This window comes from Manis pentadactyla, chromosome 6 (genome assembly GCF_030020395.1).
Source record: "Manis pentadactyla isolate mManPen7 chromosome 6, mManPen7.hap1, whole genome shotgun sequence".
NCBI classification, from domain to species: Eukaryota; Metazoa; Chordata; class Mammalia; order Pholidota; family Manidae; genus Manis; species Manis pentadactyla.
Genome location: NC_080024.1, coordinates 61053850 through 61073443, shown reverse-complemented (window position 1 = coordinate 61073443; position 19594 = coordinate 61053850). Strand labels below are relative to the sequence as shown.

Here is a 19594-nt window from a genome sequence, read left to right as displayed (position 1 = left end):
TCTCCATAGATGCTGAAAAAGCATTTGACAAAATTCAACATCCATTCATGATAAAAACTCTCAGCAAAATGGGTATAGAGGGCAAGTACCTCAACATAATAAAGACCATATATGATAAACCCACAGCCAACACCATACTTAACAGCAAGAAGCTGAAAGCTTTTCCTCCAAGATTGGAAACAAGGCAGGGATGCCCACTCTCCCCACTGCAGAGTACCGGAGGTCCAAGTCACGGCAATTAGACAAAACAAAGAAATACATGGCATCCAGGTTGGTAAAGAAGTCAAACTGTCACTATCTGCAGATGAGATGATACTGTACACAAAAATCCCTAAAGAATCCACACCAATACTACTAGAACTAATATTGGAATTCAGCAACGTTGCAGGACACAAGATTAACACACAGAAACCTGTGGCTTTCCTATACACTAACGATGAACTAGCACAAAGAGAAATCAGGAAAATAATTCCATTCACAATAGCATCAAAAAGAATAAAATATCTAGGAATAAACCTAACGAAGGAAGTGAAAGACCTATACCCTGAAAACTATAAGACACTTTTATCAGAAATTAAAGAGGACACTAATAAATGGAAACTAATGCCCATGCTCCTGGCTAGGAAGATTTAATATCACCAAAATGGCTATCCTGCCCAAAGCAATATACAGATTCGATGCAATCCCTATCAAATTACCCACAGCATTCTTCAATGAACTGGAACAAATATTTCTAAAATTCATATGGAACCACCAAAGACCCCAAATAGCCAAAGCAATCTAGAGAAGGAAGAATAAAGTGGGGGGGATCTTGCTCCCCAACTTCAAGCTCTACTACAAAACCACAGTAATCAAGACAATTTGGTAGTGGCACAAGAACAGATCCACAGACCAGTGGAACAGAACAGACATTAACCCAAACATACATGGTCAATTAATATACGATAAAGGAGCCATGGACATACAATGGGGAAATGACAGTCTCTTCAACAGATGGTGCTAAAACTGGACAGCTACATATAAGAGAATGAAACTGGATCACTGTCTAACCCCATACACAAAAGTAAATTTGAAATGGATCAAAGACTTGAATGTAAGTCATGAAACCATAAAACTCTTAGAAAAAAAGTAGGCAAAAATCTCATGGACATAAACATGAGCGACTTCTTCATGAACATATCTCCCCTGGCATGGGAAACAAAAGCAAAAATGAACAAGTGGGACTATATCAAGGTGAAAAGCTTCTTTACAGCAAAGGACACCATCAATAGAACATGAAGTTTTCCTATGGTATGAGAGAATATATTCATAAATGACAGATACAATAAAGGGCTGACATCCAAAATATATAAAGAGCTCACACACCTCAACAAACAAAAAGTAAATAATCCAATTAAAAAATGGGCAGAGGAGATGAATAGACAGTTCTCTAAAGAAGAAATTCAGATGGCCAACAGACACATGAAAAGATATTCCACATCCCTAATCATCAGAGAAATGCAAATTAAAACCACAATGAGATATCACCTAACCCCAGTAAGGATTGTCACCATTGAAAAGCCAAACAAGAACAAATGTTGGCCAGGCTGCAGAGAAAGGGGAACTCTCCTACACTGCTGGTGGGAATGTAAATTAGTTCAACCATTGTGGAAAGCTGTATGGAGGTTCCTCAAATACTCAAAATAGAAATACCATTTGACCCAGGAATTCCACTTCTAGGAATTTACCCTAAGAATGCAGCAGCCTAGTTTGAAAAAGACAGCTGCACCCCTATGTTTATCGCAGTACTACTTACAATAGCCAAGAAATGGAAGCAACCTAAGTGTCCATCAGTAGATGAATGTATAAAGAAGATGTGGTACATATACACAATGGAATATTATTCAACCATAAGAAGAAGACAGATCCTACCATTTACAACAATATGGATGGAGCTAGAGGGTATTATGCTCAGTGAAATAAGCCAGGTGGAGAAAGACAAGTACCAAATGATTTCACTAACATGTGGAGTATAAGAACAAAGAAAAACTGAAGGAACAAAACAGCAGCAGAATCAAAGAACCCAAGAATGGACTGACTAGCAGTTACCAAAGGGAAAGGGACTGAGGAGGATTGGTGGGAAGGGAGGGATAAAGGCAGGGAAAACAAAAGGGGACATTATGATTAGCATGTATAGTGTGTGTGGGGGCACGGGGAGGGCTGTACAACACAGAGAAGACGAGTAGGGATTCTGCAGCATCTTACTACACTGATGGACAGTGACTATAATGGGGTTTGTCAGGGGAGAATGGGTCAAGGGGGGAGCCTCGTAAACATAATGTTCTTCACTAATTGTAGATTAATGATACGCAAAAAAAGAAGAAGAAAGAAAACCGCTCACTTTTTTTTTGTCTCTGGAACACCGGCTGCGGGGACCCGCTCGCAGGTTTTACTGTTCTGTTTCCCTAATATCCAGCACACCACACACTGTGTCTGCGCTCTGGTACAGATGGCTAGGGCTGGGTAGTTAGCAGTCCTGGGCTCCCTCTCCCACCCTGCTCTGACTCCTTTCCTCCCGCAGGGGAGCTGGTGTGGGAGGGCGCTTGGGTCCTGCTGCTGGGCTGCAGCTTGTATCTTACCCCCTCCATGAGGTGCTGAGTTCTACCAGATGTAGATGTAGCCTGGCTGTTGTACTGTATCTTCTGGTCTCTCTTTTAGGAGTAGTTGTATTTGTTGTATTTTGAGAAATATATATAGTTTTGGGAGGAGACTTCTGCTGCCCTACTTACGCCGCCATCTTGGCTCCTTCCTCTCTTTTACATTATTTTTTAACCACCAGTCGTTTTAGCAGAATCACTATTTAGCATGTCATTGATAGACTGTGACCTCAAAATCAAATAAATCCTTAAGAGAGAAGCAGAACCAAACAGGGAGGATGTTTAAATACTTCCAAAGAGTTGAGAATAAAAATCCAACTGAAGCAGTGAAAGAAGAAATTGTAAATTTTCTTGGGGGACTGCAGACTAGTGAAAATCAGAAAAAGTATTTAATGTATGATAAAATGTGCTGGAAACCACTTGTTTGAAAATCATGAATTTGGAGTTCTGTCATTGATGGAAAAAAGAATCAAGTTCCATGATCATATATCTGGTTACTAAGAAACCTCCATGGACTATAATATGAACCCTGTCGCAATTTCCTTCAGTTGGGATGATATAATTATTTCTTTATTTGTTAAGTCTTTTTTGGCCCTTGAAGCTTAATAAAGTAAATCAATGACATTGACAGTTTAATTCAAATTTAGAAATATCAACTTGGTATTTTATGTTTTAAAAGTACCTAAGATAACTTGCCATATAGATTACCTTTGGATTTCAACTTAAAATATTTTAAGAAATTGATTTAGCCCTGTGATTATTTATTAACCTTTAAAAAATGCAGGAATATTTAAGAAATCCAAACCCTATTATATCTGTAAATTTAACTACATTTGAAAGTTACTGAAGTATTTGATAAAGTTGATTAGACAACTGAGGCACCTATAGGGGAAACAGGGTGTATTAAGTTTAAAATGAAATATAGCATTTTTAAGGTTTATATTATTATACTTTAAGTCCTTTAAAAGCAGTCACTTTGTAAGTGGAATTGTAAATTGGCCTTGAGGAATTAGGGACAAACTTAAGTGTTTTCATTTGTAACTGTAGTAAATCTAGTAGTTTTAAAAAGTAGCCCCTGAATAATGATTCTGTGCACAAGTCACCATGCAGGGCATCAAATATCAAGAACAAAAACAAACACCTCATTGATATGATGTAATCCTAACTGCTGTAGTGCCTGTTGAAAAAAAAAATCAGTAACAGCCTTCTTAGAAGGTAAGAAGACTTTTGACTCTCTTGATGATCACCAGAAACATTGTGCAAGAAAAATCCCAAAACTTAACTTCTCATTTGCTGAAATTTCTTAGTATCCAAGAAATTTTTGTAAAATAAGTAACAACCAATCAATAAAAATAATTGTTAAATGAGGCTGAGAGATAATATGTGAACATGAATTAAATTACTAAAGCCAAACTATTTACAGGTTACTCCATAAGGTCAGTTAGATGTGTTCTGTACTTATAACAATATATAAGTATAGTTTATGATGATAATTACATGCACTGAAAATTCTTGAATCAAACAAGTACTAAATAATGTTCATTCTATAACATATTAAGAAAGGGAAAATAGACTCGTAATAAAAATATAAAACCAATAGTCCAGTGTAGAATTTCTGTACAAGAAAAAAATCCCAATAAACCATAATTCCCTTAACATTCCAAGGCAACTGATATCTTGTTACCAGTTTACAATATCTGAATAGCATGGTAATATCTATTGTTTGCCCAAATGAGCTGAACAGCTATAATTAGAAAATAGACACACAGGACAATCAAATACGCTCACGGTGGTATGTACGAAGCACAACGCAATTTAAAAAAGGAAACAAAAAGAAAAAGAAAGAGAAAAGCCCCCAAATATTTGGAAATTGTACAACACACTTTTAAAAACCCATAGCTCAAAGAGGAAACCATGGGAAAATTAGAAAACGAATGATAATGAAAAGATAGCATATCAAAATTTGTGCATGAAGAGAAATATGCAGCTCCAAATGCCTGTACTAGAAAGGTAAAAAGATTCAAATTAATAAGCTTCTGCTTTAAGAAGCTAAAAAAATGTCAGCAAATTAAACCCAATTAAGTAGGAAAAAGACAATAAGAAAGATAAAAGTAGCAATCAATGATACTATAACTATACTATAAAGAAAGACAAACTAAAGACTAAGGGAAAAAATTGATTTTATATATATATATATATAAAACAAAAAATTCATATATAGTATATATATAAAGAATTCCTATACCACCATCATGAATGACAAGTAACTGAATTGAAAAATGGACAAAAGTTATCATAAAAGATTCTGGCCAAATCAGACATCAAATTAAAACCATAACATATTGCTAAATACTCCCAGAAGGTCTGCAATTAAAATGACACACAAAACCAAATGCGGGCAAATATGTGGGAATAACTGGAATTCCTATACACTCACTGCTGGTGAGAATGTAAACCTCTGGCAAAAGGTCAGGCAGTTTCTTATAAAGTTAAGTATATACATACCCTCTGACTCAGCAATTCTCTCTTTGGCAAACAAAGAAAATATATGTCCACAAAAAGAAACTGTACAAGAATGTGCACAGTAGGTTTATTTACGATAGCTAAACACTAAAAACCCATCAGTATCCATTCAATAGGAGAATGAATAAACAAATTGTGGCATACTTACACAATGTAATACTTATCAATAAAAAGACCAAACACTTTCTAAAGTAGAAAGTGTTAAATTTCTGGTTCTTTCATAGTGTATAATACAGTCCATAACATGGATAAATCTCACAGATAAATGCTTAGCTGGACACAAGAGTATATACTGATTCCATTTACAAAATGAAATTCTAGAATTAATTGCTGGTGACAAATATCAGAACAGTCAGGGAGGGTGGACTGACTGGGAAGGGAAATAAACTTTCTAGCTAGGTGTTAATTCTATACCATAATAGGGGTGTGAGTTACATGAATGCACTTATTTATCAAAACTGTACAGTTAAAATCAGTCTATTTCAATGTATATAAATTTTACATTAAGAAAGGCCTATTACAATATAATTGAGTGCAAGAAGGCAGTGGTCTGAGGTATGGATAAAACAAGAATGGCAGTTATATTGCTAATAAGTGAAGCTGGGTGATGGACACATGTGGGTTCATTATACTACACTTTGTGTATGTTTGACATTTTCCATAGTGAAAAGTCAGAAGAAAAAAAAAAAAGGAAATAGACTAATTTCTGAGTCCTTTTCATTAAAAACAGGACAATCTTATTTACTATCCCAATTAAAACAGGCAATCACCTAAATATTTTATATTAACAAAATTCTAGTAAGAAATCTAACTGGGTTGTTAAATTTAAACAGGGCAATCTGTGACTCCCTATGCTGTTTTGGGGTCTTCAACCAAAGATTGTTTTTCATATAAAAATCTGTGAAAGTTATACCACTGGTATTTTTTAACATACAAGCATATGAAACATTTTTATTTTTACTGATTAAATATCCTCATGACCTAAAAAAAAGTTATTCAGAAAAGTGTTAAATTTAATAGTTTCTACAAATGTGGTGTACTCTTGTAGCCAAAAGTATTTCTTTAAATCTGATTTGTTCCCTTTGAATTAATTTGTAGGACAAAAGTCCATTGAAGATGTAAAACTATTTTTAGATACAGCAGAATCTCTTTTTCTTCTTTACTCAGTTCTCACTCTAATTACTTCTCACTAATTGAATTCCTCAGTATTAGTACAGTGTGTTTAAAGTAGAAAGTGTAAAAACCATTCCAATGAAGCTCTTGTATTATCAAGTGAGTAAGATTCATCTTAGTTATCAAAGCTTTGACCTAAATAAACATGATGCTATGTAAAAAATTTCCCTCTTGGGTTTTCAAATTTTCTCCCCACAATCAATAACTATCTAATTTTTCTACCTCTCAACCAACTATTGTTAATCCAGCTGTTCATTTGTACATTCATTGTAAAAAAAGTCACATTCCAATTTCAGATTATTCACACTAGTAGAGAACACCAGTACAAAATTTCAAGGCTTACAATACATAATGGTTTTTATGCATCCAAATTTATATTGTTAGTAGTATACTGCCTAGCACAGAACAGATGCAAATAATAGGTGTCTAATAATTATTTATTGTTCCTAAGGATACATTCATTAACTGAAGTTAAGAAGAATTAGCTCTGAAGTGTGTCAGATGGTAGAAGGGGAATTACACTGATTAAAAAAAAAAAGCAGCAGCTTTAGGTCTTCTAGAAAGACCTCAGAAAATTAGTAAGTTTATAGGATTTGGGGCTAAGAGAGACCTCAGAAATCAAAGTTTAATCCATTTATTTTACCTATGAGGAAGCTGAGTCTCAGAAAAGCTAAAGTGACTTAATTAAGATTTGTGAGCATCAGAATTAGGACTAAAAAATACCTGTCTCCTGGCTCCTAGTCTATAGTTCATCTCTTAAAGAATACCAACTTCTTAGCATCTGAAACACAACTCAAAAATATGGTTTTCCTTTATATATTATGTACAATGTTTACTAACTTGTATGCGATTTTACAATTCTTGTTAATGCTGTTCTAGTAATTTGTGTCACTGTTTAAAACCACTCATTTTATCAGCACTGCCTTTAGACATTTACATAGTTTCAGCTGTAATATTCCTAGTCTCCACAAGGTGGAGAGTTTGTTTAAAAAGCCACAGCCAAAAGACAAACCAACAAGGACTAGAACATTACTCCCAATCTATTCATTTATTTTCAAGTTCCACTAAGTAGCCCCTATGTTAATGGTGGCGTTCCTCTTCCAAATTTTCTGGTTCTTTCATAGTGTATAATACAGTCCATAATTTTATAAAGTCTGATCTCAACTGTGCACCTGAAGTGGGTTTTAATAGAAAAAAAAAATTTAAAACAGGCTCAAGAAATATATAGGATAAGTAAAATCTTCCTTACCATTTTTGCTTCTGACTGTACTGGTTGAGGGGAGGAAGGACCTGGAATTCCTGGAACACTAGGCACCATGGTGACTGGTCTAACAAGCTATGTAAAATACACAGAAAAATAATTGCTAGATAATATATGCAAAACGAGACTTGTACTTTATTAACACAATGGATGCTATTACAATCTGGGACTTAACAATCAGAAAACTGTATCTCTACCCTGGACCCTTACTGATCTCAAATTCTGATTTATCCTTCAAATCTTCTCAATTTCTCTGAGACGCTTGCTTCTCTAATCTTCAATTTTCACAATTTCTTTTTTAAAAGTTCATTCTTACAGAAACTCCTAATATTCAAAGTGATGCAAAATTTCTCACAGATTTGTCACACTTCCATTTTTTAATGCGAAAGGAAAGAATGTCAAAACTTGTGACTACCAGGCATAAAACATAATTTCACTGATGAATTTTGCTTTTTAAAAAATATGTATATATAAAATTTCTAATATATATAAAAGTTCTTTGATCTATTTATACTGCATAATGACAAAGAACTTCATTACCTCTAATAATTTCTCTAATAATAATAATGATCTGGAACAGATTTTTCCATTTTTTTTTAAAACCTAGTATCAACGCTGGGGGATCAGTTATTGTATAATTTAAGTGTATTTCTTCTTTCATTTCAGTTTCTTTTATCACTACACCTAACAGGATAAGCCATGTAATCTCAAAATTAGCATCAGAAAAGAGGAAGTAGTCACCTTATATTTGAGTCCTCAAATAATGAATGCATTTTGAACAGCAAAGTTCTGTTTGAAGATAACACATCTTGAAATTATTTCAATCAATGTCCATTTTAGATACTTATAAAGATCACTTGGAAGAATTAGTTAACAGAACAGTATGTATTTAACATTAATTTTAGTAATATTCCTGGGGATATAATCTCACCAAAAGTGTTTAGATTGCTACTATAAGTAGGCTTTTAGAAATACTTGTTAAAAGCTATACAATAAATGATTATATTGTACTGATCAGAAATACCTATCTACAAGGTAAAAGAAGAAACTATCTTTTTATTATGAATGAGTATTAGGGCTTGGGATAAGATTCTCAGGAAGAAAATGACAGATTGAAAAGGTGTTACATTGAAATTACTCAGGTGAAAATAAAAATAACATGCTTTGGAATACTGTGTTAGATGTCTTAAAAGTTGTTACAATAATGAAATTTGAATGTTGCAGACTTATTTGTAGATTTGAATAATGTAGTTATATGAAATGTAAATAGGAAAAAAAGCATTATTTCTAACTTAAATTATTCCAATGTGCTTTTAAATATTCACTAAATTATTAAATATTGTAAGTAGATACTAACTGTTATCTTTCAAAACTTATATATTTAACATGCCCCTCAAAAAACTTCTTTTGGATATTACATTCCCATCCTTCAAAGGTTGTCAATTTCTCTGAGATATTTGCATTAGGAAAGTGGGGGACTATCATTTTAGACCATTTAGATTTTCACATGCTTGAGACAGCTAAGGAATTCTGTAAACCCAACATTACAGTAGAAGCTCAAGAATGTTTTTATAAACAATTTCTACAATAATCAAAATCCATGGAGTTACCTAACAAGTATTCTAGTATAAATATCTTCTTAAAAAATAGAAATCTGTATTAATTTTTGAATCTACAAATCTAGTCAAATTGAAACAGTTTGAATTAGGAGTGAAGTTCTTAATATTAAAAATACAAGGAAAACAGTTAATATTTTGGGAAGATGGAAAAATGTTTTCTATCCAATTATGTTTGCCTCCAATGGTATATGCTATCACTATAAATATAATGAGTAAGTACTTGTCACCACTAATAAGCGTTTTGTTGAATTCAGTTTCATAAAACAGGCAAGCAGCCTCAAGTATCAAAGATAAGTTTTACTATATAGAAAAGATTTAAATAGTCTAAATTTCAGACTTACTGGGACTGCAGCTGGAACATGCACATTAGAACTTGTAATTGATGCAGGAATAGCAACAGGCATGGTTTGTCCATTGGGAAGATGTAAAAGAAGAGGAAATGGGCCTGGTACAGGACTAAGAAAAACAAAAAGGAAGTTAAAGAAAAGAAATCTGTAGCAATTATTTCTAAATATACAATAGTTTTTAACTAATATTATGTGAAAATAAACTTTCTAACCACTGCAAAGCAAGTTACATTTTTAATTATTTCTTATTGCAACCTAAATGTATAATGTATGCAGCAGTGTGGAAAATATGAAACAAGTTATGGATTTACTTAGGACATTTCCTAATGTCCTAGGACATCTCCAATGTGCTAAATGAGAAAAATTTTTATCAGAGAGCTCTTGACAGCTACCTGAAATATCATGAAACTGAAAGAAATGTCATCCAGTGATGGAGTAATTTTATGTGTTTGTGTGAAATAGCATGAAAATAAGAGACCCCCTTAAATTCACATTCCATGTTGTTTTTAAAATTAAATTTTAAATAATTTATTTTCTAATCATTAGATAATATTTACATTAAAATCTACCCAAGTACCTTTCCCAAAATCAAAGCATGCTGAATATGATTCACACACACAGGCCACAATTTGAATAACGAAATGTCTTAAGAAAAAATCACAGTAAGGAAAACTTAATTCATAAACAGTTCAATGACTGGCCCAAAATCCTTACACAATTGGCCGGTTGGAGGATGGTGCCTGGGTGATTACAGAACTTGAGGTTGGTGAAGGTACTGCCTGCTGAATAATTACACTTGAGTCAGAACTTGTAAGCAGCACATTGGGAACCTGTAATGATGCTGGACGAACAATAGCTGACGTAGGCTGTGCAGGCTGTGCCAATGGTACTTCCTATTTAATAATGAGACAGAGAAAGGGTATTATTTAAAAATGCAAGTCAGTTCATGTATGCATACTTCTAAAAGCTCCCATAAAATACTTAATACTCTCTAAAGTAAAATTAATATCTAGAGTTATTTAAAAGAACATTTTAGACACAGCTATAAAGTTTCAAACGCAATGTTCATACTTTGATTTTAAAACACCTTTGTCGTTTTTTCAGTACTTGTTTTCCTATCAATTCAGAAGCAAGTCTGGGCAACTTAGCTATGATTCCATGAGAAGTTTAGTAAAAACTACAATCCATTCTCATGAAGTCATGTAACTTAAAATCAAAAAGGGATTGCCTAGTCCCACTCCATCATTATACTATAAAAAGAGGTTAATAAGTCCAGGAAGACTGTATTAGTGTTGATACAAATTCAGTAATAAAAATGTTTAAAATGTCTTTAAAGCAATACAACTGGTTGCTAATCTCACGTAGCTACCTCCCCCCATTACCAATTATTTCTCCGTATCAAAGGGCCAATCAATATGGAGTATCTCAAATGTAAAATAAGTAATTATTATATGAGATCTTTCTAAATTAAAGAAAAACAGAATTTGTGAATTAACCAGTACTTTACAGATGGTGTTTCCCCAGTTCTTGGTCTGAGTAGGTGGATGGAGAGAAAATTTGCTGAGACAGGGAAAATTTGGGGAAAGAATCAATGGCTCTGATTTAGACATATTAAGAGGTCTATTAGACATAAACTCCATTAAGATGGAGTCATATATGAATACGGAAATCTGCGAGATATGTGGGTCAACATAAATTTGAGTCATTAGTATGCAGATGATTTTTAAAGTTATGGGTCTAGATGAGATCACCAGGAAGAAAAACAAGAAAAAAAAAGAAAGTTGGATCTAGAACTAACTTACAACGTAGCTTTTACAACATGACTATGTCCTGCCCAAGGGAACTAATGAGTGACGAATGCATGGAGAACAAATACTTATAAAAGAGGCAAAAACTGCAGTAATCAGGGAAAGGCTCTTTAGGGTGAAGGAACCAGCATGCTCTCTAGGAAATCCAAGATTTAACAACATTTCTAATAACTGGTAATGTCAAAACTACCTTTACATCCAACAAGAACAGGATAGAAGCAAATGCATTAAAATAATGATAAAATAAAATGCAACAATGACCATTAAAAATTATGATTTTGGAAAATTTCTAATGACATGAGAAAATGTTCATTAATCTAAAGCACAATATAAAAGTAAACGAGGGGAAGAGCCAAAATGGCAGCGTAAATCTCCTCCCAAAACCATATATATTTTTGAAAATACAACAAATACAACTATTCCTAAAAGAGAGACCAGACGATACAGTAAAACAGCCAGGCTACACCTACATCTGTGAGAACTCAGCATCTCAACAAGTGGGTAAGATACAAGCCGCAGCCTGGCGGGATCAGAATGCTACCCCCACCCCAGACAACTGGCAGGAGAAAAGGAATCTGAGCGGGGAGGGAGTGAAAGGGCAGAGCTGCTAAATAACCAGCCCTAGTAATCTGCACCAGGAGCGCAGACACACATTGCGTGGTGCGCTGGATATTAGGTAAACAGAAAGTAAAATCTGCGAGCAGGTCCCCGCAGCCGGCTCCCGTGTGACAAAAAAAAAAAAACGCAAGTGCTTTTTGAAAGCCTTTAAGCAACAGGGGCCTCATGGCTGGACGGAATCGTCCTGGTACACTCGGCCCAGCAGGCTGGGAATCCTGAGGAACTTCAGAAACCCCAGGCCACTGGATGGAAATGCAGCTCTGAAGCCCCTCATGGCAATAAGCAGCCTGCCATTTGTTACCCCCAACGTGGCCCCGCCACAGCAGCGGAGCAGCCGGAGAGCGGCTGTGCCCACAGCAGCCACCCAGAGCCTCCACGCAGTGCGCAACCGCCCAGGCCAGACCCAGAGGCCGCCACCGGTGCACAGCTGCCCAGCGCAGAGGAAGCTGGGGCAAGGCATGAAGGGGCACCGTTCTCACAGGAGAGTACACCCGGTGCACCTGCCACACCCCGCATGGCTCTGGGCTGCACTGCATGCAGCAGCTCAGGGGATTAACCCGGACACTGCTCCTGTGTGCAGGTAACCAAAACAGGCAATGGAGAAGGACAAGGCGACCAGCAAGCAGGAAGGGACTCTGTTCTCCCAGCTGATGATCTCTCACCACCAGCCTGCGACTACCTCTATTGCCATGAAAACACAGAAGAATTCTGTCCAGTCCAGAACTACCCAGACAACCCCTGAGGGAGGGCCTGGGGAGATAGATTTAACCAATCACTCTGAAAATAATTCAAAATAAAGGTTGTAACCATGCTGATAGACCTGCAGAGAAATATGCAAGAGCTAAGCGATCAAGTCAGGAGGGAGAATACAGAAATAAAACAATGTCTGGAAGGACTAAAGAGCAGACTGGATGAGGTGCAAGAGACCGTTAATGGAATAGAAATCAGAGAACAGGAATACAGAGAAGCTGAGGCAGAGAGAGATAAAAGGACCTCCAGGAATGAAAGAATATTAAGAGAACTTTGTGACCAAACCAAATGAAACAATATTCGCATTATAGGGGTACCAGAAGGAGAAGAAGAGAGAAAAAGGGATTGAAAGTGTATTTGAAGAAATAATTGCTGAAAACGTCCGCAGATTGGGGGAGGAAATAGTCTCTCAGACCATGGAAGCCCACAGATCTCCCAACAGAAGGGACCCAAAGAGGACAACACCAAGACATATAATAATTAAAATGGCAAAGATCAAAGACAAGGACAGAGTATTAAAGGCAGCCAGAGAGAGAAAAAAGGTCACCTATAAAGGAAAATCTAACAGGCTATCATCAGACTTCTCAACAGAAACATTACAGGCCAGAAAAGAATGGCATGATACAGTTAATGAAATGAAACAGAAGGGCCTTGAACCAAGAATACTGTATCCAGCACGATTATCATTTAAATATGAAGGAGGGATTAAACAATTCCAAGACAAGCAAAAGTTAAGGGAATTTGCCTCCCACAAACCACCTCTACAGGATATTTTAAAGGGACTGCTCTAGATGGAAGCACTCTTAAGGCTAAATAGATGTCAACAGAGAAAATAAAATCACACCAAAGAAAGCAGACCAACCAAATACTAACTAAAGACAAAAAATAAAATCATCTGTTCACAAAAGCAGTCAAAGGAAACACAAAAGAGTACAGAATAAAACACCGAACATATAAAGAATGGAGGAGGAGGAATAAGAAGGGAGAGAAATAAAGAATCATCAGACTGTGTTTATAATAGCTTAATAAGTCAGTTAAGTTAGACGGTTAGATAGTAAAAAAGTTACTCTTGAACCTTTGGTAACCACGAATCTAAAGCCTGCAATGGCAATAAGTACATATCTTTCAATAATCACCATAAATGTAAATGGACTGAATGCACCAATCAAAAGACATAGAGTAACAGAACTGATAAAAAAGCAAGGCCCATCTATATGCTGCTTACAAGAGACACACCTCAAACCCAAAGACATATACAGACTAAAAGTCAAGGGTTGAAAAAAGATATTTCATGCAAACAATAGGGAGAAAAAAGCAGGTGTTGCAGTACTAGTATCAGACAAAATAGACTTCAAAACAAAGAAAGTAACAAGAGATAAAGAAGGATATTACATAATGATAAAGGGGGCAGTCCAACAAGATGATATAACCATTATAAATATATATACACCCAATAGAGGAGCACCAACATATGTGAAACAAATACTAACAAAATTAAAGGAGGAAATAGAATGCAATGCATTCATTTTAGGAGACGTCAACACACCACTCACTCCAAAGGACAGATCAGCCAGACAGAAAATAAGTAAAGAAACTTAGGCACTGACCAACACATTAGAACAGATGGACCTAACAGACATCTACAGAATTCTACACCCAAAAGCAGCAGAATATACATTATTCTCAAGTGCACATGGAACATTTTCCAGAAAAGACCACATACTAAGCAACAAAAAGAGTCTTATTAAACTCAAAGAGATTGAAATTATATCAACCAACTTCTCAGATCACAACGGTATAAAACTAGAAATAAACTGTACAAAGAAAACAAAAAGGCTCACAAACACATGGAGGCTTAACATGCTCCTAAATAATCAATGCATCAATGACCAAATTAAAACAGAGATAAAGCAATATATGGAGACAAATGAAAACAACAGCACAATGCCCAAACTTCTGTGGGACGCCACGAAGGCGGTTCTAAGAGGAAAGTATATAACAATCCAGACCTATGTAAAGAAGGAAGAAAGATTCCAAATGAATAGTCTAAATCCACAATTACTGAAACTGGAAAAAGAGAAAAAAATGAAGCCCAAAGGCAGCAGGAGGGACATAATAAAGATCAGAGAAGTAATGAATAAAACTGAGAAGATAAAACAACAGAAAAAATTAATGAAACTAAGAGCTGGTTATTTGAGAAAATAAACAAAATAGATAAACCCCTAACCAGACTTACTAGGAGAAAAAGAGAATCTACACACATCAACAGAATCAGAAATGAGAAGGAAAAAACCATGACGGACACCACAGAAATACAGAGTTATTAGAGAATACTATGAAAACCTATATGCTAACAAGCCGGACAACCTAGAAGAAATGGACAACTTCCTAGAAAAATACAACCTTCCAAGACTGACCAAGGAAGAAACAGAAAATCTAAACAGAGCTATAACCACCAACAAAATTGAATCGGTAATCAAAAATTACCCAAGAACAAAATTCCGGACCACATGGATTCACTGCTGAATTTTATCAGACACTTAGAGAAGACATAATACCCATTCTTCTTAACGTTTTCCAAAAAACAGAAGAGAAGAGAAGGCAATACTTTCAAACTTACTCTATGAAGCAAGCATCACTCTAATACCAAACCAGGGAAAGACACCACAAAAAAAGAAAATTACAGACCAGTATCCCTCATGAACATAGATGCAAAAATACTCAACAAAATATTAGCAAACCGAATTCAAAAATACATCAAGAGGATTATACACCATGATCAAGTGGAATTCATCCCAGGGACGCAAGGATGTTAAAAAAATAATAATAATAACATTCGAAAATCGATCAACATCATCCACCACATCAACAAAAAGAAGGACAAAAACCACATGATCATTTCCACAGATGCTGAAAAAGAATCTGACAGAATCAACATCCATTCATGATAAAAACTCTCAACAGAATGGGGATAGAGGGAAAGTACCTCAAAACAATAAAGGCCATATATGACAAACCCACAGCCAACATCATACTTAACAGCGAGAAGCTGAAAGCTTTTCCCCTAAGATAGGGAACAAGACAAGGATGCCCACTCTCCCCACTTTTATTCAACATAGTACTGGAGGTCCTAGCCATGGCAATCAGACAACACAAAGAAATAAAAGGCATCTAGATTGGTAAGGAAGAAGTCAAACTGTCACTGTTTGCAGATGACATAATATTGTACATAATAAACCCTAAAAAATCCACTCCAAAACTATTAGAACTAATATCTAAATCCAGCAAAGTTGCAGGATACAAAATTAATACACAGAAATCTGTTGCTTTCCTATACACTAACGATGAACTAGCACAAAGAGAAATCAGGAAAACAATTCCATTCACAATTGCACCAAAAAAACCCAAAATACCTAGGAATAAACCTAACCAGGGAAGTGAAAGACCTATACCCTGAAGACTACAAGACACTTCTTAAGAGAAATTACAGAGGACAATAATAAATGGAAATTCATCCCATGCTCTTGTCTAGGAAGAATTAATATTGTCAAAATGGCCAACCTGCCTAGAGAATTTTATAGATTCAAAGCAATCCCTATCAAAATACTGACAGCATTCTTCAACGAACTGGAACAAATAGTTCTAAAATTCATGTGGAACCATAAAAGATCCCAAATAGCCAAAGCAATCCTGAGAAGGGAGAATAAAGCAGGGGGAATATCACTTCCCAACTTTGACCTCTACTACAAAGCCACAGTAATCAAGATAATTTGGTACTGGCACAAGAACAGACCCACAGATCAGTGGAACGGAATAGAGAATCCATATATTAACCCAAGCATATATGGTCAATTTATATACAATAAAGGAGCCATGGATATACAATGGGGAAATGGCCTCTTCAACAGCTGGTGCTGGCAAAACTGGATGGCTACATCTAAGAGAATGAAACTGTCTAACTCCATACACAAAAGTAAATTTGAAATGGATCAAAGACCTGAATATAAGTCATGAACCATAAAACTCTTAGAAGAAAACATAGGCAAAAATCTCTTGGACATAAACATGAGCAACTTCTTCATGAACATATCTCCCCAGGAAAGGGAAACAAAAGCAAAAATGAACAAGTGGGACTATGTAAAACTGAAAAGCTTCTGTACAGCAAATGACACTATCAGTAGAACAAAAAGGCATCCTACAGTATAGGAGAATATATTCATAAATAACCTACCCAATGAGGGATTGACAACCAAAATATATACAGCTCACGTACCTCAACAAAAAAAAGCAAATAATCCAATTAAAAAATGGACAAAGGATCTGAACAGACACTTCTCCAAAGAAGAAATTCAGATGGCCAAAAGGCACATGAAAAAATGCTTCACATCCCTGATCATCAGAGAAATGCAAATTAAATCCACAATGACATATCATTTCACACCAGTTAAGATGGCCACCATCCAAAAGACAAACAACAACAAATGTTGGAATGATGTCGAGAACGGGTAACCCTCCTATACTGCTGGTGGGAATATAATTTATTTCAAACATTGTGAAAAGCCATGTGGAGGTTCCTCAAAAAACTCAAAAGAAAAATACCATTTGACCCAGGAATTCCACTCCTATGTTTATCGCAGCACTATTTACAATAGCCATGTAATGGGAGCAACCTAAGTGTCCATCAGTAGATGAATGGATAAAGAAGATGTGGTACATATACACAATGGAATATTATTCAGCCATAAGAAGAAAACAAATCCTACCATTTGCAACAACATGGATGGAGCTAGAGGGTATTATGCTCAGTGAAATAAACCAGGTGGAGAAAGACAAGTATCAAATGATTTCACTCATCTGTAGAGTATAAGAACAAGAAAAAACTGAAAGAACAAAACAGCAGTAGACTCACAGAACCCAAGAATGGACTAACAGTTACCAAAAGGAAAGGGACTGAGGAGGATGAGTAGAAAGGAAGGAATAAGGGGAAAAAGGGGCATTACAATAAGCACACATAGTGTTGGAGTGAGGGGGGCATTGGGAAGGCAGTACAGCACAGAGAAGACAAGTAGTGATTCTATAGCATCTTACTATGCTGATGGACAGTGACTCTAATGGGGCATGTGGGGGGGACTTGATGATACGGGGAGTCTAGTAACCATAATGTTGCTCATGTAATTGTATATTAATGATACCAAAAAATAAATAAATAAAAATAAATAAAAGCTAGCTATACACCTCTACAAAGAGGGTCTTCCTGCCTTGAAATTTCTATTAGTATTCACAGGCTTTCACATTTAAGACTTACAATCTTACATTGAATTACATAGAATTTATTATATTATCGTTTTATATAGATCAAATATTAAACTTTTCTCCAGGTACTGACTTTGTCCACTTGGTTTGTGTTTCTACCCAAAACACAAATTTCTAACCTTTTCATCACTGGTTGTAGACTCTGGGTGAGGTAAAGGACTATCCTGGTGAGTTGTTTCTACAACAGAGGGCTCCTCAATTTTGCTTCTTATGATGGGTGTTGCAAGAGGGGATAAATCTAGAGGCATCTAAAACACAAACATAAAACAAAATTTTAGGAGTTAAAAAACAGCCATCAGTACATCTAAAATAAGAAAGTAGTAAGTGTAATTATGATTATTTTTCTGTCAGAGTACTTTTTTAAAATTTCAGGGTTAACTCATACTTTTTTAATGTCATCTTCTGAAGCTTTCTTGAATTCATTCTCAAATGGACTTGCCAACTCATTAAACAAACCCACTTCTTCACAGTTTTTCAAGAATCTTGTTGGTGTTGGGGTCTGATCTGAAATAAATGTCAAGAAGTAATCACGTAGATTTAAATGTCACACAGAACCCTAAAATATAGCTAGTAAATTAACAAATTAGCAGGACTGGTTCATTCAGCTGTTAATTCTCTTTGGAAAGACCTTTTCCTTTAAAGCAAACAATATCTGGTTAAAGATTTTGTTGCAGTTCAGGATATTTCCTCCAACTTTATGAAAAATGAAAGAATGAAAGAAACCCTTCTTGTTCCTTAGTCCATACCTTCTCTGTCCATAAGCATCCTCTACCCACAGATCTACTATCCTCATTACTAACACAGTAACAATCTTTTAAAATTTATATTATTAAGAATAACAATTGTTTAAAATACATGCAATCTGGGGAAAACTAGGACAAGAGCATGTATATTTACTCTAACATGACCCTTCTACTAATGTTCATAATCTACTATGAAAGCAACCTTAAGTTATAACAATCTTTAGTAGGTAGATTAAACTACCCAAGGAAGAAAAAGTTTAAAACAAGAGCCTTAAAACAAAAATAAACCAAAAGAAAACTCAAAACTCTTCTTACTATTATCTGTTGAAGTTAATTTTGTATTTTCATGCATTTTTCAAGTTTGGTATGAGGGTTATGTACGAGTTACTTATCTATGGATGTCTTAGCTTAAATTCCAGGCAGCAGAAAATAGTCAACTCTACTTTCTCACACCTTGAACTACTTTAACTACTTGAATATGTATTCATGTTATGTGCATTAACACATGAATTGTGTGTACATGTATTGGTTATAGAACAATTTGCCAGTTAAGGTCCATGTTGAATGAAAAATGGGAAATTTGTGAAGTGTGTCTGTTTAGTCTTATTATGTTTAAGGCTATTTATTCATACTGATCAGAGCTGGTAGCACATTCAAATTATATTTATATTTTGTATATTTTAGAGCATGAATTTAATATATATCAGGGATCTAGCCCAAGATAAATAAAAGTATAATGATAATTCCTAGTTTAAGATTAAATACTCATTAAGTCTTTTGTTGAAATTAAAATTCATATATTA

General features: G+C 35.2%; 1 protein-coding gene across 3 annotated transcripts in view; it reads right to left on the bottom strand.

Annotated features, from left to right (window-relative positions):
- Positions 1–19594, bottom strand: part of ATF2 (activating transcription factor 2) — an 86697-nt gene that overhangs the window by 28649 nt on the left and 38454 nt on the right. For 2 of the 3 annotated variants that reach the window (XR_008998258.1, XM_036876941.2), the window contains exons 6-10: positions 18434–18552; positions 18168–18296; positions 10274–10452; positions 9554–9668; positions 7582–7668 (exon numbers count right to left, since the gene is read on the bottom strand). Coding sequence is in view for 2 of the 3 variants with exons in the window: in XM_036876941.2 (XP_036732836.1) it covers positions 7582–7668; positions 9554–9668; positions 10274–10452; positions 18168–18296; positions 18434–18552 (629 nt within the window). In the remaining variant the exon portion in view is untranslated. The remainder of the gene's footprint in view (positions 1–7581; positions 7669–9553; positions 9669–10273; positions 10453–18167; positions 18297–18433; positions 18553–19594) is intronic. The other variant, XM_036876942.2, reaches the window with a different exon arrangement.